At 61.6% G+C, this 26,649-nt stretch overlaps 1 protein-coding gene across 1 annotated transcript in view; it reads right to left on the bottom strand.

Moving 5' to 3' along the window:
• The window catches only part of RNF213 (ring finger protein 213), a 50,100-nt gene that overhangs the window by 7,130 nt on the left and 16,321 nt on the right, over nucleotides 1-26,649 (bottom strand). Inside the window, exons 22-54 of the mRNA XM_056115370.1 lie at nucleotides 25,907-26,127; nucleotides 25,042-25,182; nucleotides 24,798-24,962; nucleotides 23,028-24,153; nucleotides 22,381-22,574; nucleotides 22,142-22,297; nucleotides 18,074-21,670; nucleotides 17,103-17,239; nucleotides 16,724-16,819; nucleotides 16,381-16,499; nucleotides 15,168-15,293; nucleotides 14,765-14,892; nucleotides 14,543-14,684; nucleotides 14,300-14,435; nucleotides 12,455-12,646; nucleotides 11,657-11,799; nucleotides 11,294-11,448; nucleotides 10,310-10,510; nucleotides 9,919-10,100; nucleotides 9,626-9,746; nucleotides 6,684-6,784; nucleotides 6,432-6,614; nucleotides 5,959-6,128; nucleotides 5,781-5,880; nucleotides 4,150-4,261; nucleotides 3,573-3,774; nucleotides 3,292-3,488; nucleotides 3,092-3,214; nucleotides 2,606-2,716; nucleotides 2,064-2,291; nucleotides 1,897-1,978; nucleotides 1,502-1,536; nucleotides 361-455 (exon numbers count right to left, since the gene is read on the bottom strand). Of these exons, the coding sequence (XP_055971345.1) occupies nucleotides 361-455; nucleotides 1,502-1,536; nucleotides 1,897-1,978; nucleotides 2,064-2,291; nucleotides 2,606-2,716; nucleotides 3,092-3,214; nucleotides 3,292-3,488; nucleotides 3,573-3,774; nucleotides 4,150-4,261; nucleotides 5,781-5,880; nucleotides 5,959-6,128; nucleotides 6,432-6,614; nucleotides 6,684-6,784; nucleotides 9,626-9,746; nucleotides 9,919-10,100; nucleotides 10,310-10,510; nucleotides 11,294-11,448; nucleotides 11,657-11,799; nucleotides 12,455-12,646; nucleotides 14,300-14,435; nucleotides 14,543-14,684; nucleotides 14,765-14,892; nucleotides 15,168-15,293; nucleotides 16,381-16,499; nucleotides 16,724-16,819; nucleotides 17,103-17,239; nucleotides 18,074-21,670; nucleotides 22,142-22,297; nucleotides 22,381-22,574; nucleotides 23,028-24,153; nucleotides 24,798-24,962; nucleotides 25,042-25,182; nucleotides 25,907-26,127 (9,217 nt within the window). The remainder of the gene's footprint in view (nucleotides 1-360; nucleotides 456-1,501; nucleotides 1,537-1,896; nucleotides 1,979-2,063; nucleotides 2,292-2,605; nucleotides 2,717-3,091; nucleotides 3,215-3,291; nucleotides 3,489-3,572; nucleotides 3,775-4,149; nucleotides 4,262-5,780; nucleotides 5,881-5,958; nucleotides 6,129-6,431; nucleotides 6,615-6,683; nucleotides 6,785-9,625; nucleotides 9,747-9,918; nucleotides 10,101-10,309; nucleotides 10,511-11,293; nucleotides 11,449-11,656; nucleotides 11,800-12,454; nucleotides 12,647-14,299; nucleotides 14,436-14,542; nucleotides 14,685-14,764; nucleotides 14,893-15,167; nucleotides 15,294-16,380; nucleotides 16,500-16,723; nucleotides 16,820-17,102; nucleotides 17,240-18,073; nucleotides 21,671-22,141; nucleotides 22,298-22,380; nucleotides 22,575-23,027; nucleotides 24,154-24,797; nucleotides 24,963-25,041; nucleotides 25,183-25,906; nucleotides 26,128-26,649) is intronic.

The raw sequence follows: 26,649 nt of genomic DNA, 5'->3' as shown, positions 1-26,649 counted from the left end.
AGGGTCCCTCCATGTGACAGGGCTTGGGGTGCCCGCCGGAGGCTGTGAAGGGCCTGTGTCCCAACACGAGCCATGGGCACCTTCTGTGAGAGAGGCCACCTCCTGGGCAGAGAGGGGACCTCAGAGCCAGCACGTGGGGGCTGCGAGGGGCTTGCAAAGCCCAGCAGGCCCCAATGGAGCGTGAACTCCAGGGACGTGACCACTGTAAAGGTGGACAAATGCCCAGTCTGGGGCTCCTGGGCCCGTGGTTGTGCTCTAGCGACCCCAGCACAAGTGGGAGCATCTGATCACCGGGGGGTCCTGAGAGAGTCAGAGCAAGGACTGGACGGGTTCCGCCCACCCTCCCACAATCCTACGCACGTGATTTTGTGGAAGCCCTCCCGGGGCCTGTGACCTCGACCTCCGATGGGAGCTCGGCAGTCCACACAGAAGCTCTCCTCCATGGGCATGCCGCACTGCGGGAGGGGCACAGCTGTGGGGGTGCACGGGCCACATGCCCCATACACATGGCCCACACATACGGCCCGCACACACACATGGCCCCCGCATGCACACGGCCCCACACACGCCCCCCCCCAGCCACTCACACATGGCCCTCGCACACAAGGCCGCACACACACATGGCCCCGCTCCTCAATCCCCCCTACATGTGGTCCCATATACATGGCTCTACACACACAGCCCCACATGCACAGTCCTACACACACATGCCCCCACATGCACTGTCCCGCATGCACATGACCTCATGTGTACAGTCCCTGTATACACAATCCCCACGTGCACATATGACATACACATATCCCTTTACACATCACATCATGAACACATCACAGCACATCACAGGTCCCCACATGCATGTGTTCATACATGTATAAGTCCCCACACACACGTCCTGGTATGCACCCATCATAGCACATATAAGTTCCTGTGCATCCATGTCCCGGCACGCACATGTTCTCATGTACTTCCCCACATGTTCCCGCACACACGTCCTCATGTGCACACATCTCCTCTGCATGTCACAGTACACACATATCCCTGCACACATGTTCCCACACACATCATCCATCACACATTCTCCACACATACACTTCACAGCATACACATTCCGCACATACACACATGTGCCCCCCTCACATCACAACACTCACATGTCCTCCCACACATGACCTACATATGTCCCTGCACACATCACAACAGCACATGTCCCCGGACACATGTTATGGCATATGCATGTACCCACACATGTGCACCATTGCACACAGATCCCCATAATGTGCACCAAGGCACCGACACGTCCCCACATTTATGTCACAGCACACACGTCATGACATAGCACGCATGTCACAGCATACACGCCCCCCCCCCCCCGCACACATGTTACTGATTGTGGAGGCCATGTTTTCCTCTAAGGAAAGGGGGCTGTCTCTGGGCTTCCCACCTGTGCACCCAGTGGAATGTCTGCTGAGCCCCAGACCCACAGCCCAGTTGTGACACTCACCTCCCCAATGGAGCACGGGTGGCCGTTGGGGCACTCTGAAAGAACAAGAGGAGACACTGGCTGCCACCATGTCTCAGGGACCCAGCACAACCCCTCCGCTGGGAACTTGTTGGCAGAGTCAAACAGGGTCCCCCCAAAACCATCTGTGGCTGCAGCTTTCAATTTGATCAAATCCAGGAACCTTCCAGTACAAGTGGTTCCAGCTGACAAGGACAAGGACGGTGACCACGGCCTCCCTGCAGCAATCTGTCTGCGAGCCCAGCGGGCACGGGCAGTGTGGACTTGCCCAGGCTCTCGGCCAGTGCCTCCCACTGTCCAGGCTTCCTGCCATCTCCTTGGGCACTTGGGGCCTCGGAGACTGCACAGGGCGTTGTGGAGCTGGTGTGGGCACTCACCGTACCAGTGCACCATCTCCAGACCCGGCCAGTGCCGGGCCTGCGTCATCAGGTCCTCGGGCATGGTGGGGAGAAACGCCTCCTGGAAAGGCAGCGAGGGGCTGAGCTGGCGCGCAACCCCCACGGGAGGGGCCGAGAGGGGCCGCGCATCCAGAGGCAGCGCTTACCGCCATGGTGGCCGGAGCGAAGGCCAGATTCCTCAGCGGCTCCAACTCTGGGCTCTGTCCACAGAGCAGCACGACAGCAGCATGCACGGCCATGTCTACCACGCTCCCCTCCAGGCCGGCCGACAGCAGTGGGAGGGTGTGGGTCACCAGGGAGGTGGCGAAATGTTTGAGGGCGGGAGCAGACAGGACCTTACTGTCTTGGATGAATTTGTCCACATGCTGGCACGGCTGACCATCAGGAGGGGGCAGCGAGTCAGAGCAGAGACGGGCTTAGGGCACATCCCGCTCCCCTCCCGGGCCGTGGTGTCCCCACTGCAGGAAGCCTCTCCGGTTCAGGGCCGTGTTCCCCACCCGGCACCAGCTGGACATTGAGAGTGCAAGACACCTCCTGCAGTGGCCCTCGGGACCTGGTTCTGCGAGCACTGGGTGGGAGAGCCGGGACGTGGTTCCTCCCGCGAGAAGGTGGCAGGCTTCCAGGCAGGCTCAGGGCTAGGTTGTCCCCATGCGCCCGCCCGGGAGAGCAGAGCCTGGGTGTGACCCACCTGGAGCTCGGGCTGGTGGGCGGCGCTGCGGGCTGCGTGTGGGGCGCTGACCTCTCTGAAGAGCGCCAGGAGCAGGTGGGTGGCCTGCAAGGGCCTGGCCTTCTTGCTGGCCTGCGGGGCAGTGGCGAGGGGCCCGCTCAGCACTCAGAGTGAGCAGGGGCAGACACGGCCCCATGCGGCAGGGATCAGCCCTGTCCCCCATGCCCAGATCTCGCCCGCAGGACCACCCCAGCCATGGTTCGAGGGACCTCCCGGCACAGGTCAGGGGGAACAGAACTCGGTCCTCAGGAGGCTCAGCACGAGCTCTGGTGACCCGCAGTCCTAGGCCCGAGGTCAGTCGAGGACACGAACCCCGTCCTGAGGGGACACTGGAAGGACTGATTTCAGAAGCCGGATGCCTCCTGTGCACACAGGCCGGGCCTGGGTGACACTGTAGACAGCGGGGGTTTCCAGGCCAGCCCCAGCTCTAGGGTTGCCCCCGCTCACCTTCAGTGCTGCTGTCACGGCCTGTAGCTCCCCGTCCAGCACGCTCTTGCCCACAGTCTCCCGAACGGCCTTGTAGTCCTCGCCGTACACCAGGAAGCCGTCCACGGGGCACAGCTGGTCCCTCTGTGGGCCCAGAGCATGGTTCAGTCTCCACAGGGCAGCTGGCAGCGCGGGACAGCCCTTCCTCTCTCCCTGCAGACCTGCTGAGCCTGGATGCCCGCGGGCAGCACCCACTGGGCAATGGGGCAGTGTGCAGTCAGGTGCTGCGTCGTCTCCAGGCCGTGCTGGCTGGCGAGTCTGCGCACCAGGTACACGCGGAGCCAGTCGTTCCCGATGCGCTGGCAGAACTGGGCGGCCTGCTGCAGGAACTGGCGCTTGCCTTGCTCATCGGGCACGGCTGGGGGCGGAGGGGTGGCAGGTTGGTCCCAGCGGACGTTGGGGGCCATGGCTGACCCTGCACCCTGCCAGGGAGGGGGCGCACCTGTGCCTGCCTGCAGCTCTACCAGCAGCTCGGCCGCCTGGTCCAGACACAGGCGCAGGCGCGCCAGCTCCTGCAGTCCCTCCACCGATGCCGCCCACGTGGCCCCGCCACCCTTGTGGCTCTGAAGGAAACGCGTCTCCTCCTGCAGGTGCTTGGTGGCGTCGACCGGGGACAGGGCGCTGGTCTTCTCATGCAGGGAGTCCTGGGGACAGATGCCGGGGAGAGGGCTGAGTCTGCAGTGGGCACCCAGACCACTCAGGGGGCCCAGGAGCATCAAGGAAGGAGGAAGCCCATCCTGTACCAGGAGTGTGACTCCCAGGAAACTCACTCCTTTCAAGGACAGAGCGGGCCACGCCCTCAGGCTGGACCCACATTTGGGAAATGACAGAAGCATGATGAGAATGGAAACTAAGGGGCTCCAGCCTCCCCCTGCAGGAAGGGCTCCTGGCCAAGGGAGGTGCTGTGTGCGCCCCTCACTTCCTGGGCGATCTGGAGTAGACCTGGGTGCCCCACGGGAGCAGTGGATGTTTGCTCCTGCTCGTCTGAACGTGCCTGAGGCTGGGCTTGGCCAGCTTACCTCCAGGCAGTTACTGAACAGGATGTACAGCTCGGTCTTGTCTTCCATGATAAATGCTCCATTCTCCAGCATGGACAAGTAATCTTGAAGGTACGCTTTTACTTCATGAAAGCTACAGGAAGAAAGAGTAGGGCTCAGACCTGGAAACGCATCTTTTTTTTTTTCTTTTTGGGTCACACCCGGTGATGCACAGGGGTTATGCTGATGCACTCAGCAATTACTCCTGGCAGTGCTCGGGGGACCATATGGGATGCTGGGAATCGAACCCGGGTCGGCTGCGTGCAAGGCAAACACCCTACCCACTGTGCTATCGTCTAGCCCCCTGGAAACGCATCTTAACAACACGAAAAGTATCCATCCATCCACCAATCATCCATCCATCCATCATCCACCCATCTGCCATCCGCCCACCATCCGTCTATCCAATCATCCATCCATCCACCATCCATTCATAATCCATCCACCACTCACCATCATCTATGATCCATCCACACCTACCCATGCATCACCCACCCATTGGTCCATCTCGGTCTTCCTCCATTCCTATATAAACATACCATACGTATATGCACATACTTGGTTTGTAATGTGAATTTTTAGTGGAAATACCTTAGTATGGGGAGATAATATTCCACATTTCAGAGCATTAGTCACAAACTTTTGGGTTTCTAGAGCTCCTTTCTCTGCTAGAAATTACTGAGAACTCTGAAGAACTTTTACTGACATGAATGATTTTTCAGATGGAGAAAGTGCTCTCGTGTTGGTGGGGGTGTAAGAGGGAGAAACAGCTGACTGGCTTTTGGAATAACTGAGGGAACCCACTGGAGGGACACTAGGCCTGCCATGACCCTTCGTCTGGTTGGAAGGATGGGTCTCAGGAACTTCAGAGGCCTGTCCCTGTCGGCATCCTGCCTGCCCTCAGATCTGCTTTGCCAACATAGCACTCTGGTGCCGAGCCCGGTCCTGGGAAACAATGGCAGGTGTTTCTGGTGCCTTGTGATGCTGTAAAGCCTGCTTGGGGCCAGGGCAGGTGGACGGGCTGTCCAGTCCCAGCAATCATCAGGAGTCTGGGGCCCTGTGGGGGACCCATGACCCAAACCCTCACTAACGAAGCTCGTTTCCAAAAGCAGCATTTCCTGCCTGGCATCTGGTCTTGGGCCTGTGGGTAGGCATGGGTGTAGGCACAGCGGAAGGGGCCCCTGTGCCCAGGCCCATCCACAGGCATTAGTAAACTGGAGTCGGCTGAGACCACCCAACTTTGCTCTTGTCTTTGATTTTCTGGGTCACACCCAGCGATGCTCAGGGTTTACTCCTGGCTCTGCACTCAGGAATCTCTCCTGGTGGTGCTCGGGGGACCCTATGGGATGTTGGGGATGAAACCCAGGTCGGCCGCAAGTGAGGCACCTGCCCTCCCCATTGTCCTAAGGCTCCAGCCCGACCACCTGGCTTCAGCGCCACCCTTTGGGTGCACAGAATTGGAGATCCAAGCGCCAGGAGGGCGAAAGGGCTTCTGAGGTGGTGACGCTGAGAGGTGCCTGGGTCCCACCCAAAGAGCCTGCGCCCCTCCCCTCTCCCTCTCACACTGCCCCGGAAGCAGGCCCAGCACTGGGCGGCAGGCGGACTGCAGGCACCTGTACTTCAGGAGCAGCTTCAGGAGTACTGAGCGGATGACAGGACTCTTGTCTACCACGTCGTCGAACGGGGACAGAGCTTTGGTGTGCCGGCGGCGCCCTGGGGTGGACAGGATGGTGGGTCAGGCGGGCACCCGGCGCGTGGAGCCCAGCACGACCACAAGGGGAGGCCACTTACGCTGGGACTGGTCTCGGGGCTGCGGCTTCTCCGTGAAGAGCAGCAATAGCAGCGCCTGTACCACCTCAGCGTGTGGCGGCGTGTTGTCCCGGAAGCACACGGCTGACACCAGGTCCAGGAAGAAGCTGGTGCACAGGTCCCGGAAGCAGGCGTGCTTGCTGATGGCTTCCCTGTGGGAACCCGGTAACACCGCGACCTGTGCCAGCTGCGGGCACTCGGGACTCGCACACCTGGCCCTCGGTCGCGTCCCCACGCAATGACAAAGGTACCCGTGTCCAGATACGCCAGCACGCCCGACCCCAAGCCAGGGGACGGTCATGCCCTCTCCCCCCTGCCTCCACCCAGAGCTGCTCATGCTCAGGGGCTACTCCTGGCTCAGTGCTCAGGGGACCATGCAGCAATGGGATCAAGCCCGGGTCCCCATTTCAGAACACGGAGCCCAGGGGAGGCGCTCACTGAGGGCGGGGCCTTACCTTTGCTGGGGGGACACCTGGAGTGTGAACTTGTCCGGCAGGGCAGTGAGACAGAGAGGGCAGTACTGGTTCTCAGTGGCCAGCCACGACTGGATGCATGACTTGCAGTACACGTGGTCGCAGGGCAGGCACACGGGCTCCTGTGCGTCCCTCAGGCAGATGGGGCACGGCTGCATCCCGAACCTGTCGGCCAGCACGGTGAGCGCTGGGCAAGCCCTCCGGCCCCCAGCCCCCCGGATCCCCGGGCCTCACCTGCACAGGGCACGGCTGGCTGCCTCCTTACACTCGCAGAGGGTCCGCATCACTGCCTGGAATGGCCGCGGGCACTTGACATCTGAGTCCTCCATCAGACACTGTGGTAACGCAACAGTCAGTGCACAAAGGAGGGGGCTCCGGGGGCAGCCCCATGTCCATTCTGCCGCCAGAGGTCTGTGTGGGTACAGCGGGGTGGGCTTGGGGCCAGACCTCCTGCAGCAGGGGCGTAAGCACCATCCACCCCCACCCCGTGGATGCTGCAGAGAGCACAGCAGAGCCAGGCCAGCTTTCTGGGCGAGCTTCCGTGAAAATGGGCCTATGAAGGGAGCAGGTAGGAAGGCTGTGGCAGGCCCCCCAGCCACATAGGTTTCTTCAAGGGTCCAGGGCAGGGCCCCTGGTTCCTATGTTTCCTCATAGGAAGAGGCTTTTCTTGGGCCGGGTATCAGGCATTTGCCTTGTATCCCAATACCTGGTCAATCCCAAGTACCAGTAACAGCCCCCCCGGGAATCACGGGGGTCACTCCTGAGCACAGGACCAGAAGCAGCCCCTGAGCACGGCTTGGCGAGCCCTCACCCCTGCCCCCAGGACTTTTATGGATACGTATATAATAAAAACTGCTGTGGAAGCAAACATTCATATATATCTTGTTTTGTTTTGTTTTTGCTTTTTGGGTCACACCCGGCGATGCAGAGGGGTTACTCCAGGCTCATGCACTCAGAAATTACTCTTGGCGGTGCTCAGGGGACCATATGGGATGCTGGGAATCGAACCCGGGTCGGCCGCGTGCAAGGCAAATGCCCTACCCGCTGTGCTATTGCTCCAGCCCCCATATATATCTTTTGAAACTTAGAATTTTGTTTTGTCTCAAGATAACAATTAGGTTAGCTTTTAGTATTACGTGAAAATACTTTTGGCATGATGTGAAAATTCGTCATAAGAGCGACCCAGAAGACTCCAGAATGTTGGGGGAAATTCTCTGGGCATCCCCTACTGGTGAAATTATCACAAATAGAATTCAAAGTTAAAATTCAAAGACAGCAAAACCTAAGAGGAAAATTCATCTACTTAGGTTTTTCTATATATCACACGTTTGTAATAAAAAACTTTGGAAAGAACTAAGTATTCTGAATTTAAATCAGATTAAAGAGGGGCCAAAGAGACAGTACAGCAGGTACAGTGGTTGCCTTGCACATGGCGGACCTGGATTTGATTCCCAACATCCCATATGGTCCCCAAGCACCGCCAGAAATGATGCCTGAGTGCAGCACCAGTTGTAACCCCTGAGCAACACCCAGTATGGCCCAAACCCATAAAAAGCCATTAATTACTTAAGTGGATTAAAGAAGCACTGCCCTTATAAACTATCTGATTGGAAACCCACTTTACCAATGGCTCAGTGAGAAGGTGCCCAGCGCCCAGCCACCTAAGGGCAGCTTCTAGAGAAGTCCAGGGTCACACCTGGCAGTGCTCAGGGCTGACTCCTGACTCTGTGCTCTGCTGGGACTAGGGACATGCCTCCCCTCCCGCTGTCCTATCCTTTGGCCATTGTTTCCATAGCTTCCTCTTTCCCTTCTCTCTCCACTCTTCTTCCTCCCTCCTTCCCATCTTCACCTTCTCTTCCGTCTCCGCTCTCTCTTTTTTTTTGCTTTTTGAATCACACCCGGCGATGCACAGGGGTTACTTCTGGCTCTGCATCCAGGAATCACCCCTGGCAATGCTCAGGGGACCATACGGGATGCTGGGAATCGAACCCGGGTCGGCCTCGTGCAAGGCAAACGCCCTACCCGCTGTGCTATTGCTCCAGCCCCCATCTCCGCTCTCTTTCCTACTTCCTGTCCTCTCTCATCTCCTCCCTCCTCTTCATTCATTCACGTTCTCTTAGTCTCCCCCGACCTCCTGGCATCCCCCTTCTTCCTCCTCCCACCCTCCCCAGCCCTGACATTGCCTGTCACTCCTCCATCTTCCTTCCCTTCTCCTCCTCCTTCCCTGCTGTTTCCGGGAGAGAGGCTGCGTGTGGCCCGTGGTGTGGCTTCTCCACTCTGGGTACCTCCCAGTTGATTCCTTCACGAGCGGCCCTTTCCCTGGGCCTGCTCTTGTTTTGGCATTGCCATCTCCATCTCTTCCCGTCTGTGTTCTGTCTGTGTTCTGTCTGCATCTGCCCTGGAGCGGAGGATCCTCGGTGACCTGGCAATCAGCAGGCAGATGCCGCTGGCCCTGCCCCCACGGGCCAGCCTTGTGCACTGCCGGGAGTCACGGGACAACGCCCGGGCTGTTCTCGGACACCGGGGCTCTAGCTTTGCCTAGTTTGCCAAAACTTTCTCTTTTCTCCAAGTTGCAGTTGCATGTTCCGAGGCCACATTCCCCACAATGATCTTGGGACGGTTTTGATCTGTTGTGTAACCGGCATGGTATTTATAGATCCAATGATCTGGCGAGATCCTCGAATTCCCAGAGTTAATCTTAGACAGAAATGTGTTTTGGATGCCCTGTTCAATTTGATCTGTTAATTTATGACCCAATTAAAAACTGGGCCAACGGCTGATGCACATTTCTCTACTGAAGGTCTCTGAACCCACGAGGAGTGAGCCCTGAGCACAGAACCAGGAGTCAGCCCTGAGCGTCTCTGGGTGTGGTCCAAACATCTCTGGAAGCACAGGGACGGCAGCTCGACCCGCGGACCTGACCAAGTGCAGAGTCTCCTGCTGAAAGCAGGCGAGACGCCATTAAGCAGCAGGGGCAGGAGTTGCCCCAGCAGCGGCTGTCACCTGGGTCCAGGGGCCCAGAGGAGAGACTGACACTGTGTCCACCAGGGTCAAGCGGCACCACAGCCAAAAGCACTGGCCCCTGTGCGTGTGATTGGCACGTTCTGAGGCCCTGGGCCTGTGCTGTAGCTGCCCTGCCCAGCACTCAGGAAGCTGGGGAGGCCGCGGCCACTCACCTTGTTGAGCTGGACGACGTACTGGGTGACCAGCTGACTGAGCTCGGGGACGTGGCTCTGGGTGCCCAGGACCACGTGCTCCACAAAGAGGCCAAGTGCGTGTATGCGGTTCCACTGGGCCCTATGGGAGGCACTGCTGACTCAGGCCGTGTGGCCGTGTCCCTCCTGCCAGACCCGCTCAGCTGTCCCCGGGGAGTCCACGGGCAGCCTGGAGCCTGCCCGGGTGGTTCCCGCCACTGCAGGCCCTGGTGGCCACAGGCTGCGACAGGCCATGGCATGGGGCCTGGGCTCACCTGACCATCCTGGCCACGTTCTGGGTGATAGGGCCACAGCCCTGCAGGTAGGCGTCGGAGCAGAGCAGCTCCAGGGGCGTGGAGAGGCGTGTCAGCAACTGTAGCCAGGCCTGGGCGTTGGGTGCCAGCAGGTGGGTGCTCAGCAGCTCCACACAGGCCAGCGCTGCCAAGGCGTCCAGCGTCTGCGGGCGGGCAGGCACTGTGACAGGCGACCCAGCCCTGGCCTTCCCTGGGCCCAAGCGGCTGACAGAGTCTCGGAATTTGGTGGAGGCGTGCCGGGGTGCCTTTGTGCTCCGCCCGCCCATGCGTGTCCCCACTCCCCACACACGTGTCCCTGCTCCCCATCACGTGTCCTAGCCCCCTACATGCATGTCCCCGCCCCGGGCCGCACCATCTCCCCAGTGCCATGGCTGTGGGTGTCCTCGCTGAGGCTGCGCAGGATCTGGGGCTGGACGGCCAGGATTCTCGAGAGGTTCTGCAGCCGTCTCCGGAAGTGCTGGTACGCAAGGTGCACCCATGGCAAGGCCAGCCCCTCCCGGGGCCGCTCTGCCAGCAGCTCCCTGATGCATGACCCCAGGGCCACCTGCAGTAACTGAGCACAGAGGGGTGGGGACAGCAAGGTGAGCGACGAGACCACTCCTGACCCTCGCCCTAGTCATCCACTCACACAGACCTGGCAGATATGCCTGAGCCCATCGTCCTGGGCCCGGGCAGCCTCCGTGTCCCAACGTCCTGATGCCCCATTTCTAGAAACCAGGCCGGGAAGGAGGCCCAGAGCACTGCAGGGCAGGGGCGGGACAGGCCAGAGCTCTGGGGAAATATGGGCCCAGCGGGACCTCGGGCCTGGGCTACCCTCCCCTGCACAGCCTCTGGAGACTCAGGGCCCAGCACCACAGGGAGGCGGGCTGAGGGGTTGCAGCACGGGTTGTGTCCACTTCCCCCGCCACCACCTGACCCCAGAGCACTGGGGGCTGAGCATCACCAGGATGGGCACCTGGGCCCCCAATACTCCAGAGCGCACTTGAGAGTCCCCCAAAAGAAACACCCAACTCAGGGGTAAGTGTCCACAACTGGAAGGAATTCTCAACCTGGCAAGCCCTGTCCACCAGGGGTCACTCTACCTCTTACACCTAAGTGATCTCAGGGCCCGTAGCCTCCTTAGGGGGTGCTGGCAGCGCCCCCCAACCCAGGGAGCACTGAAGAGCCCTTGCAGCCCCCACACCAGCATGCACTAACACAACAGCGCCCGCACCAACACACGACATTCCAGCGCCTACACTGACATGCTAGCCCCCGCATTGACATGCAACACGCCAGTGCCCACTGTGTGCCCTGCTGTCTCCTGTCTCCTGTCACGCGCGGTCCAGGTGCCCACCTGCAGCTCTTCCTTCGTGGACACTCTCATGGTCAGCAGGAGGAAGTCCGTCGAGTAAGTCTCCAACAGCTCCTGCTGCAGCCCATCCCCGAGCTGTGCTAGGAAGCAGCCGAGAGGCGTCTGCTGGAAGATGTGGACCAGCTTCTCTGCCAGGCCTGCAGGGCACACAGGAGCTGGTGGGAGGCAGCCCACTGCTGCCCCGCACACCCCAGAGAAGGGGCCCAGCCAAGGGATAGGGCCAGTGCTTCAGCGACCCGGGGGAGACACAGGCACCCCATGAGATTCAGTCCCCAGGGTCAGCTGGCACCCACACCCGGCCCATGTACGGTAGGGAAGCGGCTTTGGCACTCAGCACATGCCCACCTTGGGCGCCGCTGATGTACTGCGCCTGTGCCCAGAGCTCCTCCAGGTGTTCCTTGATCCTCCAGCTGAAGGGCATGGTGTTGGAGTCTCCCAGCAGGTGCATGCAGCTCTGTACCCGCACGCATGGAGTCTCGCCCCGGGCCCTGTGCCGCCAGGGAAGAAGCTGAGTTGGATGAGACGCCGGAGACTCCCACCCACCCACTCCGTGCAGGACCCTCCGTGCCAGACCCAACTCCAGACAAGGTACTACAGAGCAGAATGCAGGGAGGCCAGAGCCCCGCACTCAGGGTCTCTCCTGGGGGCTTGGGAAGGCCTGCTATCCCAGGGCCCAAACTCAGGTCGGCAGATGCGCGGCAGCATCCCCCTTCCCGTGCCTCTCCCCAGCCCCAGCCCATGTTTCTTGAAAGGTCCGGAACACCTTTCACTCCTGCGGCTCCTACTCTTTCCTCTCAGGGGCCTCCCCAGCAGCGGCTTGGCCAGGGGACACTGGCCCAGTGGAACCAACAGATCGTTCAGAGCCAGGTGGCAGGTGGCACTGCCGAGCTCAGTGGGGCTTGGGGACGGAACGTGGGCCGTGTGCCTCCCTGGGGCAGCCCAGGCAGAGCTGCCGGAGTGCAGGGAGGCACATCTGGGAGGCTGGTGGGGGTGACACCTCTCAGCAGGGCTGACTGTCTCCAGGCGCGAGCAGCACAGGGGCAGATGGCGGAAGCGGCTCCCACACGCCGTGGCTGGAGGAACGCTTGGATCCCCCTGGAGCCGCTGTGGATAGTCAGCCCTGCCGAGCAAGAGTCCACTGACCTGGAGTTGCCCGTCACCAGGGGGATGTGCAGGAGCTTCATGTCACTGAAGATGAACATCCAGAGCTCCTGGACCCAGCCAGGCACTCCGGGCCTGACCAGCAGCGACAAGTTGTTCTCTCGGTCGATGATGGCCAGGATGTCAGCCAGCAGAGGCGTCACTGCAGCCTGGACACGCTTCCAGAGGGTGTGTCTGTGAGAAGGGGTGCCTGGTGTCAGCCCAGCGGGGCCCGTGCTCCACACGCCGTCCCATCCCCACTGCAGCTGTGGTCCCGGCCAAGGAGCCACATGTGGCCCAGAGGTTATACCCAGGCCTGTGTGCCTGAGGGGCCGTGGGTTCTTGCCCGGTCCTAACAGGTCACGTCATTTACAAAATCATCTGTTGGGGCTAAAGCGAAGGCACAACGGGGAGGGATTTGCCCTGCTGTGGCTGACTGGTGTTTGATTCCCGGCATCCCACATGGACCCCCGAGCCCGCCACATGTGGCCCCAAACAAACAAAAGCCACTTTTGCACAGACAAGAGCAATGAGCTCAGAGCACTTTCCCACACCAGATAGCATCAAACCAAAGTGTATTTTTCTGGGACTTCGTCTCAGTGTCCATGGTTTGGTGGCCAACACCTCAGGGGCAATACAGACACCTCTGTGTGCACATGAGTGAGCGTGTGTGTGTGCATGTGTGTCTGTTTCCATGTGTGCAGGTGTGTGCATGCACGTGTGTCCTATGTGTTCATATGTGTATCATGCGGATGTATGTGGGCATGTGTGCTCGTGTGCTTGTGTGTCCATATGAATGTCTGTGCATGCCCGTGTGTGCATGTGCACATATGTGTTCGTGTGTGCATGCCTATCCATGCATGCATGCCTGTGTGTGTGTCTGTGTGTGTGTGTGTGTGTGTGTGTGGACACCCAGGCACATTCCACCATGCTAAAAGGAGATCACACAGTTACAGCTACCAGTTAGTTTTATCAATCATGAACCTCTTCAGGGCACAGCAGGTAGGGCGTTTGCCTTGCACGCAGCCAACATGGCCAACCCGAGTTCAATTCCTCCGCCCCTCTCAGAGAGCCCGGCAAGCTACCGAGAGTATCTCACCCGTACGGCAAAGCCTGGCAAGCCCCCCGTGATGTATTCGATATACCAAACACAGTAACAAGTGTCACAATGGAGAGGTTACTGGGCCCACTCGAGAAAATCGATGAACAACGGGAGGACAGTGACAGTGACAGTGAACCTCTCCAGCGACCAGGCAGCAGAGACAGGAGGGAATGGGGGGAGTGGCACGGGCTCTGTCTGTCTGTCTGAGGAGCACGGGCTCTGTCTGGGGAGCATGGCTCTGTTTGTCTGTCTGTCTGGGGAGCACGGGCTCTGTCTGGAGAGAGGAGTTGCCACCCCTCTACCCTGCAGAGCCTTTGGGGCCAGCAGGGGGCAGGCAGTGACCTTAGAGATCAGGAGGTGCCAGAAAAGTGCCAGCCTTGGTTCTGTAGTAAGAATGTGACTGAGGGGTGCCAGACCCCATCTGCAGATGGCCAAGCCTGGGGACTCCGGGAGAGCCCATGCCCTAAGAGATTGCCACAGTGTCAGCCTGGCACACTTGCCTCCTGCTCCACCCTGCACAGCCCCCTCAGCAACCCCCTGCACGCTTCGGTGCACGCCTCCTGCATACCCCCGCAGCCCCCTGCAGCACTGGGCTGCTCCTCAGTCTCTTCCCCCATGAAGAAATGTAAAAGCCAAGAGAAGAATCCCACGAGCACTGTCACCCACTCTGCGCCATCCCTCCCCACCTCATCTCTACCTCCCACCCTCCCCCTTATCTCCCTTACCTCCCCCCTCCCTCCCCCTACCTGAAGGTGCCAGCCTCCTGCAGTGCCTCCTGATTGGAGGCCACGCGTGCCACCCACTGGGTGGGGCTCAGGGTCAGCTCCTCCTGCTGCTTCAGAAGGTGCCACAGGCGCAGCTGGAGGACCCGCAGGAAGGAGGCTGCGGAGGCAGGAGCCGTTGGGCAGTGTCAGGCGAGGAGAGGGGCGCAGGGCACCCACCCAGGATGGCAGCCGAGCCCGGGAGACGGCCCTGGCGGCTGGGCCTACCTGCCCACAGGGAGTCCTCGGTCAAGAGGCTCAACAGGATATCCACCCTCTGTATGCTGCGCTGGCTGCCCTCCTGGGGGTCTCGGAGAAGCCCCACCGCACCCTGGATGCAGCTGCGCAGGAGCTGGATGGTGTCAAGGACCTGCACCGGGGCAGACACACGTCAAGGCCTTCTTGCAGCGAGGGTGAGCGGCCCGGCCCTGCCTGCTGCCCTGCACCCACCTGGCCCCTGGCTCGTTCTGGCGCCTCTTCCACGCTCCCTGGACTCTCCATGTCCACCTCTTCTGATGTCTCCACTGGGAGGTCGGACTCAGTGTCCATGGCTTCCTGGGTGCCGTCTGCAGGCTCCACTGCCCCGGCAACAAATACAGTGTCTGTCTGTCTGACTGTGCGCTCTGTAGAGCAGCATATGCGCTGGGCTCAAACCACCCACCCACCCTGCCTCTAGCCTCACAGAGGCCCCAGGAGAGGAGATGGTGCAGCACAACAGCTTCCGCCACCCTCTCTGCCCACACCTGTGGCCCTTGGCCCCACTGGGCTGACTGACCACGCAGTGGGGCCACAGTGTCCTCCCAGCCCCATGGCCATACCCGCCGCCCCTCCCCAGAGCTGCCATGTCACCCACTGTCATCCCGGGGCCCATCTTCCGGCTGAAAGAGCTGGCTGAGTGCCACATCCTGCAGCTTGGTGATGTCTGAGACCATGGCAGTGGCCCTCCGCAGGTCATCCAGATGCACAGTCCGCCACAGACCTGCAGGAGCACCAAGGGCTGAGGGAGCACCAGGGTCTGTCTGGGGGAGCACCGGGTACTCCGGGACCACCAGAGTCTGTGATCGTGCTCTGCTGCTGTCCAGCAGAGTCCAGCCCATAGGCGAACCGTGGATGCAACCTGAGCACCAACTGGTCATCAATGCCAGTGGCATGTCCAGGGCTCTGGGACCCATTAATGACCACAGGGGACTTTGGGGGGAATAAACCAAGACGCTTAGTCTGTGGCAGGGATGAAAAGGGGCACCTGACTGCCTCCCTAGACTGCTGGCCCGAATCCTTCCTCTTTCTGGAAGCTGCTGCCCTGTCCACTGCCAGGAGAACAGTCACCCTCAGGGTCAGGGACAGACAGCATCTGCCCCACAGCTGCCTTCCAAGTCAGGCAGAAACAGGTCAAAAGGGGGCGTCGAGGGCAGGGTCCGTGCCGGGGCGTGGACCTGTGCCAGTCACACACTCATGTTGGTGGGGGGGGAGCCCCGGGCCTGGTGCTGCCGGTGGACACGAGCCATGGACCATTGGAGGAGAGCGGCCCTGGGCTCAGTCTCCTCACAGGAGCTAAGAAATGTTCTCCAGAGCCAGAGGGACAGCACAGCGGGTTGGGCACCCCCAGGAGTGACCCCTTAGCACAGCAGGGTGTGGTCCAAAACAACCGCCCAAATATATATACACAACTAGGTGTATCTTTTATAAAGGTGGCTGAGGGGTGCTCTCCCTGGCGCAGCCCCGCAACCACTGGAGGTGGCAGTGGGGGCCCACAGCCCAACTTCTCTGGGGACCACGCTGCAGCTGTAGGCACCCACCTGACAAAGAGAATCAGCTCGGTGCCTGCCACCCACGCCTGGCCCAGGGGGAGCAGGCATCTCTGGGATGAGTTACCCAAAATGAGTTAAAAATGTTTCAAACTCTAGGGAGAAAGAAGGAGAAAAAAAAAAGGGAGAGAATCCCTGCGGACAAACCAAGGCATGTAGGTTCCACTGTTTGCAGGGTCGGGGCCAGCAGCGTCCCCCTCACCCAGCATGCTCAGGGCTAAGTGGGGCGCACTACAAGCACCAGGGGCCCACGGCACTCACCACCCTGAAACCCCACGTAGCAGGAGCTGGCCCCCATGCGGGACAGCTTGGTGACGAAATAGACCTGTATGCAGCCCTGGGTCCCTGGCAGCTGGCCGACTTCGTTCATGACTGTGAACCTAGTGGAAAAGAAACAAAAGGTTCATGGCCGGGTGATCAGCAGGCGGGCGCAGGGCAGGCAACCTGGGGGGGAAGAGCCCAGGGAGAGGGCAGGGTCCTCGCTGAGCCGCCCCCCGCCTCCTCCCCCCTCCACAGAGTACGGGAACCCACAACCCCTGGGCCTGGGGTCTCTGTGCTGCTACACCCGGGCCATGGGGGGGCTTGGACAGTGGCGAGGCTGTACTTGGCAGCAGCGAGGAGCTGGGCACTGTGCAGGGCCTCCTGGAAATCCATCTGGATGATGAGGATGGTGTGCTGGGCCCCGGAGGACAGGCAGGCGCTGCAGGCAGAGCGACCCGTGAGCACGACGGGAACCCCGGGGGCGTGGGTGCCCACCCCAGCCCTGCTCGGTGCCCCAGCAAAAGAAGGGCTAGAGGCCAGGGGAGACACCGGGTGTTGAGGTCCCCACGTGACACCGCCCAGACATAGTATGAGGACAGCACCCGGGGCATGGGCACCAACTGGGCCAGCATGGGCCCTCACTGCCCTCCCCTGAGGGAGGAACACTGGGGGCCGAGCTCACCGCCCTCCTCTGAGGGAGGGGCACTGGGGGCTGAGCTCACCGCACTTCTCTAAGGAAGGAGCACTCAGTGTCAAACTGCTGCAGGGACAGGAGCCAGATCCTCGGGGACCAGTCCTGAAGCTCAGACTTCAGCTCCTCCAGGTCATGGCTGGTCAGCAGCCTGGAGAACGTGGTCACCTACGGGGCCATGCGAGGTTACAACGGCCAGACCCCTGACCCCAACTGAGCCATGCGAGGTTATAGTGACCCCAACTGCACACACACACACACACACACACACACACATGGACATGGACACATAGACACATGCATACACAAACTTACACATACAATACATACTCCTAATCACACATACACACCGATACACTGACACACACACACACACATACATACACTGTCACACACTGATACACTACACATACATACACACACACTGACACATACTACACACATATACTGACACTTATACTACACACCCTCACATTAACAGATACTGACACACATGCACACACACACTAACATGCACACATGCACTCACACAAACACACACATCGCACATACTTACACACATGCACACACAAACATACACACATATATACATACATACACACATGCACACACATACACACAAGCACACCCACACACATCCACTAATGTATGTACACACCCATACACACGGATATACAATGTGTAACAGTCACAGCCTCACATTACACACATTAAGTGTGTGGCAGTCAGAGACATGAACACACGCATACACATGAACATGCACACACCCAGACTAACATACACGTGTGTGCACATGCCTGTACACACTAGCATGCATGCACACACTCACACACTGACACCTGGGGTAGACCCTGACCCGTCCCTGCCCCGCCCAGTGCCTGCCGTGGGGTCTCGCCGCTGGACCCGAGTGGTGCTGAGTGCATGAGCCACCCCCACCCGCGTGGAACAGAAGCGAGCCCACATGAGGCCCCCGGCGTTGGGGGTCTGGGTCTGGGGTGGCACCTCGGTAAGGACGACGGGGCATGCGGGTTCCAGGACAAGCAGCTGCGCCCGCAGGAGGCCGACCAGGGAGTCATGCTGCTGCCTCTCGTAGTACTCGTGCGCCAAGGCCTTGGCGGCAAAGCTGTCCAGGGCTGACGTGGGCAGCCGCACCACAGCATCGGGCGTGGCACTGTCCAGCAGCACCAGCCTGGCGGCCTCCAACACCCGCTGGTAGAGCTCGTTGTCATCAGAGGTGCGTGCCCCCAGCTGCTCGGAGACCTGCAGCACCACGGCGGCACACGCGTCCTCATGGAAGCCCACAAAGACGTCTGAAGGGTCGTATGGCGGCCCAGCCCAGTGCTCCATGGGCACGTGGGCGAAGCTGTGGGCCCAGCGCTGCAGCTCCTCAGCTGCGCGCTGTTGCCAGAACTCCAGCACTGTGTGCAGGTCCAGGTAGTGCTTCTCCAGCCGGTTGATGAGCGGGATGGGGAAGAGCCGGTACACCACATCCTTCTCCTCAATGACCACCAGGCGGAAGTTGGGGTGCACGCGGCACTTGACACGGTGGGTGCCCAGCCCCAGGTCCACGTACTTCTGCCCACCCAGGTGCACGTAGTACTGGTTGAGTGCGTCGTACAGGCTCTCATAGAGGTTCTGCAGGTTGAGCAGCAGCACCGTGCGGCCTGTCTCCATGCACACCTTCACACGGTTGATGTTCCGGCAGATCTGGCTATACTCCTGGTCCCGCGGGAAGCTGGAGCCGAACAGGATCTCAGCCTGGTGCTCGCAGAGCAGGCACTGCTGCAGGATGGGAAGGGCTGCGTAGTTGCGGGTGAGGACCAGCAGGTAACGCGTGTCTGGCTCATCCAAGCCACTCCCTGCCGCTTGCTGCAGGCCCAGCACATTCTCGCGGATCATCTGCATGGTGCTGATATTGGTTCCGACCACAGGCAGCTGGGTGCGGAACAGCCTCAGGGCATCGATGTTGTCCTTGCCGCTGAAGTTCCGGAGCACAGCGTGCGCGATCTCCTGCGGCGAGGGCTCCTGGTTTGCTGTCCTGGCGGCAGCGAAGACCATCTTGATGAGGCTGTAGTAGTCACGGAGCCCGAAGAACTCTCTGTCCTGCAACCGGCACACCTGCTCATAGGCCCGGGCGAAGGGGCCGAAGTAGCCCTGGATTCTGGCCTGCACCAGTGGTTCAGAGGAGCAGATGCCCCTGGCACTGTCCACCAGCTCCTTCTCGGAGGGGCTCCCGCGAGACACCGACAGGCCCCGGTTCATCTTGGCGGGGTCCAGGGCCCAGTTGGAGATGCCGATGAAGCCCACCTTCTTGTGGGGCGCGGGCGCGTCCTCAATGCAGCCGTCCTCCAGCAGCGGGTGCAGGGCCTTCAGGGGCATGGTGGGCGAGTCCTCGGCCAGTCCCACCTCGTCCAGCACCACCACGGCCACGTAGCGGTTTAGGTCCTTGCCTTGCTGGAAGCGGGCACACTGGCGGAAGGTGCTCACGATGCCCTGCGGGGTGGAGTGTGGGCTGCACTGGAAGGACACCAGGTGCGCCTGCTTCAGGCCTCGGAAAAGCTCAGACGGGGCCGCGGGGCCCTGCATGGCGTCGGCCACGATGGCCTTGGCCAGCGACTTGGAGCTGCCGGGCTTGCCCACCAGGAAGAGCGGGATCTTCAGCTCGATGCAGAGCACCATCATGAACACGTTCTCCTTCAGTGCCAGGTTCCTGGCGATGGTTGCACGCAGGGCCACGCCGTCCAGGAAGAGGTCCTGCACGCGGCCGATCTCCTGCAGGACGGCCCTGCTGCTGTTGTAGGGTGCAGGAAGCAGGCGGCACATGGCTCTCCAGTACGGCTCCTTCTCTTCCAGGCCGGCGTGATAGCACACGCCTGCGGCCAACACCAGTGACCAGAGAACGGGGTCCCTGGCGAAGGTGCCAGCCACGTCGCCCATCCTGTACAGGAGGGCACTGAGGTGCTGCAGGAGCTCCTGGCTATGCTGCAGGAACCACGTGAAGACGCGCCCGCAGCGCTCCACGTCCCGAAGGCTCACAGAGCCGTGCCCACCCGCAGGGCTGCGCCGAAAGGCCTGCGAGGCCGACAGCACATCAGTGATGATTCTCATCTGCGGCTCGCTGAGCGGGAGGGACTCGGCCAGCTGCCGCACAATCTGCCGGATGTAGAGCTTCTCCGTGGCATCCTGCAGCTGCCCGAAGTCCCACACCAGGGGGACAAGGCTGGGCGGCAACGCGTGGACGCGGTAGACCAGCTGCCGCAGTGGCACAGAGCCCAGCTTCTCGGCCGTCTCCTCAGCGCGCACCCGGTAGCCCAGGCCCGCCGACTCCAAGCGCTCGATCGTCTCCTGTGTGTGCTTCCGGTAGGGGTTGCAGGCGGCAATGATGTGCAAGCCAGAGTCGGGGGCCAAGGGCCAGCCGTCCACCGTGCGGTCACACAGGACCTCCTTGATGCAGCTGATGGCCTCCGAGGTGTTGGCCTCGTCCAGGAACAGGATGGTGTCCAGCTGGTGAGTGCGCCTGTTGTGCAGTGCCAGCGCCTGCGCCTTGCGGACGTGCGCGTGGATCATGCTGGCTGTGGTGCCCCCATGCACCTTGACCAGCCGTAGCGTCTCAGCGTCTGCCCTGCCCCGCCGCAGCTCGCTCAGGAACTTGACCAGCCTGGTCTTCCCGCAGCCCGTCTCCCCCATGATGATGACCGGGATGCCACAGCGGAAGCGCATCTCGATGGCCAGGATCTTCAGCATGTTGTCGGTGGTCAGCTCGTACGTCTCGTCAGGGTCGCTGGCCAATGGGATGCCCAAGGCCAGGCGGAGCCGGTCCAGCTTCTCACTTCTGGGCAGTTCGTCAAAGTCCAGGTTAAAGGGCACACACTGGTTCTGTAGGCCCCGGAGCAGGCGCTGGTTCATGATGGCCCTCTTGAGGACGGTCCCTGTCCGTGGGTCTATGGCGTCCACACTGCCATCGTGGTTGGCTTGGACATGGAAGCCAATGAAGGTCATGGTGATGCGGTCGTTGTTGAAGAAGGCGTAGGGGTGCGGCTCTGCCTCCCAGCGCTTCCGCAGAGAGAACGGGGCCAGGTCCTGCTCCGGGATGCCGTCCAGGGAGGCGCTGTGCTGGCCGGGGCTCTGGTCGGAGGACTGGAGGGTCGGGGTGGCGAAGTCCCGTGCCATGAGGATCATGAAGGTCACCACAAAGTCCTTGAAGCCCCTCAGCGTGTCCCCCGTGATGCTGAGGTTGCAGAAGAGCGAGTGCTCGCAGTCCCGGAGCTGGACGTTGAGGAACTGCACGAAGTTGCGCAGCTCGGCCCACGACGGGTCGGCCAGGCCGCAGTGGATGAGCAGGAGCTGCAGGCACTGGCCGGGCGAGCCCTCCACGGAGCCACTCACGTACGTGAACGCATCCAGGCTCTGCCTGCGGAAGAAACGGCTGAGGTACTGGTAAGGCCTCTGGAACGTCTCGCTGCGGAACTCGGCCACGTCCATGCCAGGCTCCCCAGAGCTGCCCTCCGGACTCAGCTCCACGGCCATCACATCCTTGGGCGTTCTGCAGGTGACCTTGGGGAAGATGTCCAGCAAGCTGGTCTGGGACGCCTGTGTGTTCTGCAAAGGCACAAGAAGAAAATCATCTCCCCCAGTGCTCCGGGCACCTGTACTTTCGTCATTACCACGGCCCATCTGCACACCAGGGATGGAACCCACAGACTCACGCTTGTGGGCCACCAGGCGATGGTCAGGTCTGGTGCATGCAGGTGGCCCTGACGGTCATCAGGGAGGGAGGGAGGAGGGGAGGGGAAAAGGGGAGGAGAAAAAGGGAGGAAGGAGATGGGAGGAAGGAAACAGAGAGAAGAGAGGAAGGAAGGAGGGCGGGAGGAGGCGGCAGGGGACAGGGAGGCAGGGGACGCAGCCCTGGGTCTTCAGTCCCCTCTCAGCTGACCCAGAAGCAGGACACATGCCCGCGGAGAGTGGCCCACCCTGGGGTACGGCTGGCCCATCGCCTGGCCGAGGACCCACCAAACCATGCAAGCCAAAGAGCAGCCCAGACACGGCGCCACTCTGTGCCCGGCCTCGCACCTGCCGCACTGGCTGCTGTCCCAGGGCTGCGGGGCCCTCCAGGGTCTCCACCACGTAGAGGTGCCGTGGGTTCCGCAGCCACATTTTTCCTGTGGCGTCTGACAGGCAGCGCAGGACGAAGAGCTTGAAGAGGAATTCCTCTGTGCCCTCTAGCACCTAAGCCCAGAGAAGAGGCTCAGGCATGTGGCCTCGGGCACGGCCACCCTGCCCGTCCACCCACCGCAGGCATGGGCACTCACAGCCGAGGTCACGTCCAGGTGCACCAGCATGGACCCCTGCTGGTAGCGGTTGTCCAGGAAGGGCAGGAGTGCGGCCAGCACACGGGGCTCGTCCACCCGGTGCCCCGTCAGCCGGATGACCTTCATGGGCACGTCTGCATCCTTCACCTTCCGCCGCAGCTGCTCGTACAGTCTCCTCACATACAGAGACTTTCCTGCCAGACCGAGGGGTCACGAGGGTCACAGTGAGGGCTGGGCACGGGCTCCAACTGCCACCTCCAAGCCCAACAAAACCAAGATTCTGACACCTTCCCAGGAGTGACGGTCGCCCCTCTGCTCACCACCCACCAGGACACTGACGGGGTCTGCAGACATGAATTTGCGGCCAGAGCTCAGCAGGGAGGGAGCTGGCCTTGCATGCAGCCAACCCGAGTTCGACCCCCAGCACCCCAAACGGTCCCCTGGTGCCCCCGGGAGTGGTCCCTAAGCACAGAGCCAGGAGTCAGCCCTGAGCACCACCAGAGGATGGCGGCCTGGCTGGCCCGGTCTGACCCGGGAGAGAGGGGACCTCTGTGGTCTCCCCTGACTCAGTTTCCCCTGGAGAAGAGCTGCAGCTTGGTCTCCATGCCCTGGGGAAGGGGACCCCCCCCAGCCTGTGGGGGCTTTACCAACTCCGGCACGGTGTGAGGTCACCAGGCCAACGCAGGTGTCGCCGTGGAAGACAGCAGGCGTGTGCACAGGCACCTGGAGGTGGCGTGCTAGGTAGGCCTGCAGGGCGGGCAGTGGCTGCCGGGGTGTGACGAGGGCCTTGTCGCGGCTGAAGGCAGCAGGCAGGTAACTGTGCTCGTGCTGGTCGTCGCACAGCAGCACCAGCTGGAAGTCCTCACGGTGTGGGCGCGAGCATAGCTGCTGGAAGAGCATCTCAGCCCGGCGGCTCACCTCAAAGCTCAGCCGGTCGGCAAAGAGCAGCGAGTAGAGGCTGCGGCCCGGGGCGTCAGGTGCCAGGCAGCGGCGCAGCAGCAGCTCTACGTCCTCGAAGGGGGTGTCGGGGCCGCAGAGCAGCGCCTCGTCGTAAGAGGGCAGGGGCTGCTCCGGGCTATGCATGTACAAGGCCAGCGCGGCCGGCAGCACCTCAGCCGGGCTGCACAAGACCAGGTTGGGTCGGCCGGCGTTCAGGCCGCGGGGCAGCACCCGCTGCACAGGTGACCTGCCCCGGCTGGCCAGCACAGCCAGGCAGCGGCCCAGGTCACCCAGGGACAGGCTGGACGGCGGGAAGGCACCCTCCACAGACTGTTCCAGGAACCCCCGCAACTGGGCCACCAGGCCAGCCTCGGGTGGGAGCTTGCCCAGCGCCGGACCCTGGGCGCAAGCGGCTGGCCTATCCCCGAGCCCCTCGCAGGCACTGGCGACATCCCCGGGGGTGCAGCTGTTGAGGAGGAAGGTGAGCAGGGTGAGTGCGTCTGCGCCAGGCGGCTGCCGGCATAGCTCCGAGCCCAGCAGCACCAGCTGCTCAGCCGTGTAGAAGTTGAGGTAGAAGTGCTGGGCCCGCTGCTCGGCCACAAAGTCCCACCAGCGCCCCAGGAAGGCCTCCAGCTCCCGGCACACGCCTGCCAGCAGCCCCGCCACTGGCCCGTGGCCCTCCAGCTGCTCGCCCAGGCCCGAGCGGAAGTCCAGGACCACGGTGCCCTCGCCAGCACCGCAGTGCACCTCGGCCCTCCAATCCCGGAACAGTGTGTGCCCGGCGCCGTGCAGCTGTGTGAATGCCGCCACCAGCCTCTCCACGTTGCTGAACACCTGCAAGGGGTAGGACACGGCCAGGCAGTTCACGGGGGCGCCCTGGGGCTGCACACAGGCCGGGGCGGGGCCCAGGGTCAGAGCTGGTGAGGGGAGACCTGACTTCTGCACCACGAGGGCCCCAGATCTGCGCTCGGGGGTTCCGAACAGAGCCCCGAAGCTCCTGGCTGAGATTTTCCAGGAGAGGCAGGGGCCAAACTGCGGGCTCCTGATTCTGTGCTCAGAAATGGTCCCTGGCACTGCTGGGGACTCAGACCCAGGGCAGCTACATGCGGCCCTGCTGGTGGCTCTTAGGACCCACCATCAAAAGCTGCTGTTGGCTGTTTCTGAGACACTCCCTGCTCTGTGCTCAGGGCTGACTCCTGGGTCTGTGCTCAGGGCTGATTCCTGGCTTCATGCTCAGGGCTGACTCCCAGGTCTGTGCTCAGGGTTCACTCTCGGCAGGGCTCAGTGGCCCATATAGGGTGCTGGAGATAGAACCCAGGCCAGCTGTGCACAAGGCAAGTGCCCTCCCAGCTGTGCTATCGTTCCAGCCCCACTACTGAAGGAGGAACTTCCAGAACCTTCCATCACCCCTCTGTGTCCCCTGGAGTCACACAAGCACCTTGGAGCGCAGCCCCCGGGCGGCCCGACCCCCCTCGCACCTCAGAAAATAGCTCCACCTCGGTGGCCCCATGCTCCTTCAGCCCCGACAGCAGCATCAGCTTGTTCAGGAGCTCCCTGAGCTCCTCCAGGGAGCACTCCCGCTCCGTGTCCCGCTCATCATGGCTCTCACGCACGAACAAGCGCACCACGGTGTCAGGGGAGATCTGCAGAGAGGCCAATCAGAGGCCGCCTTGCGGGAAGACCCCGCCCTCCCGCGCCCGGAGTCCACCCGCTGCCACTCACCTCCTGGCCATCGGCAGGCGCCTCGATCACATACACACCCTTGCTGTTGATGGCCGTGGCCAGCGACAGGGACGAGAGCTCCACGGAGCCGTGGCTCTCCCTGACCGTCTTCAGCCAGTCTAGATTCCGCGCTGAGTCCCCCTGTGGGACGGGGGGTAGGGGGAGCCTGGTGAGCCCCCACACGGCCTCTCCCAGGCTCCCCCCGGTCCTCAGACAATCTCTGGGTGGTCTTGCTGCTCTTGCAAAGGGCTGAGCAATGGACAGGAGGGGCGGGGACAGGGCCAGCAGGGGGCAGGAACAGAGCTGGCAGGGGGCAGGGACAGGGTGAGCCCGGGTCGGTCCCTGTGGAGACCTCCATGTCCTGGGCACCTCCCAGTGGAGCTGCCCCTCAGGCCTTGAGGGCCCCAAGGAATGAAGGGAAGAGGCCCAGGCTCAGGCCTGGGGGCTGAGAGATCGTCACGTGAGCCCCCAGCACCAACCTGAGCACCAGCAGGAGTCACTCCCCCCCACAAATTTTAAAAAATATTTTGTCTCTGTAACTTCGTGGCAGCGCTGTGAGTCACATCTTTCGGAGCTCAGCAGCAGGCTGCCGGCCCTGGGGTCACTCCTGGCAGTGATTGGGGTCTAGAGACAGAGCCTGCGGCGGCCACATGCCAGGCAAGCGCCTCAAGCCCAGCCTACACCATCCGGGCAGGAAGCAAAGGCTGCCGCAGCCTCAGGCACAGCCATGCACTAACCGGGATGCCAACGCAGATTGGCGCTCCTCCTGCCCATGGCCAGGACAGTGAGGGGAGCAGTGTCTCAAGGCCACCCACGGGCCTGCTCCCCAGGAAGCCCCTCCCGAAGCCCTGGGAATGGCACGTACCAGCTTCCGGGACAGGTGACGGTCACTTTCCAGCGCCTTCCACACCTCCTTTAGCTGCTCCATGAACTCCAGGAAGCCGGCGCCAGACTCCAGCTTGAAGAGCAGCGAGGCGTAGCCCAGCACGGCGTCGTGGAAGCAGGCCACGCGGTCCACATCAAGGTCGTTCTCGCCGGCTGAGATGGATGCCAGGTCCACAAACACCTTCAGGTCTGGGACGCCACCTGGGAGGGTGAGGAGCAGTCAGGGTTCCAGCATCTTCCGGGCCATACCCCTCTGCTGGGTCAGGACCAACCTTGGGCCCAGCAGACCAACCCACGGCCACACCCTCTTCTGCAGAATAAACAGCTGAGAACCAAGGACTGATCACTGAAAATGGAGACCAGAGGCCAGGCCGTAGGACGGGGGAAGGCCACTGGTCTCACAGCCCGTGGTCAACCCCCGGGCACCCCATATGGTTCCCTGAGCCCTGCCAGGAGTGACTTCTGAGCACAGAGCCAGGAGTCATCCCTGAGCACTGCTGGGTGTGAGCCCCCCAAAATGAATCTACTGTTGAGAGCGTGGGCCTGCCCCGCCCCCGTCCCTGTGGGGATTGCACAAGCCAGAGCCTGGAATCTGCAGTCCGTAGTCTATGGTGAGATGTCGCAGGCAAGAGCCTGTCGGCAGCAGCCCCAGCAGCGAGCCCCGGCCAAGGAGAAAGCCTGCCATGAGGCCGACGTGATACCAGAGTGCAGCCCAACTCGGAC

Source organism: Sorex fumeus, unplaced genomic scaffold, assembly GCF_029834395.1.
Source record: "Sorex fumeus unplaced genomic scaffold, SorFum_2.1 ptg000029l, whole genome shotgun sequence".
NCBI lineage: Eukaryota > Metazoa > Chordata > Mammalia > Eulipotyphla > Soricidae > Sorex > Sorex fumeus.
This window is presented reverse-complemented; position numbering and strand designations above follow the sequence as displayed.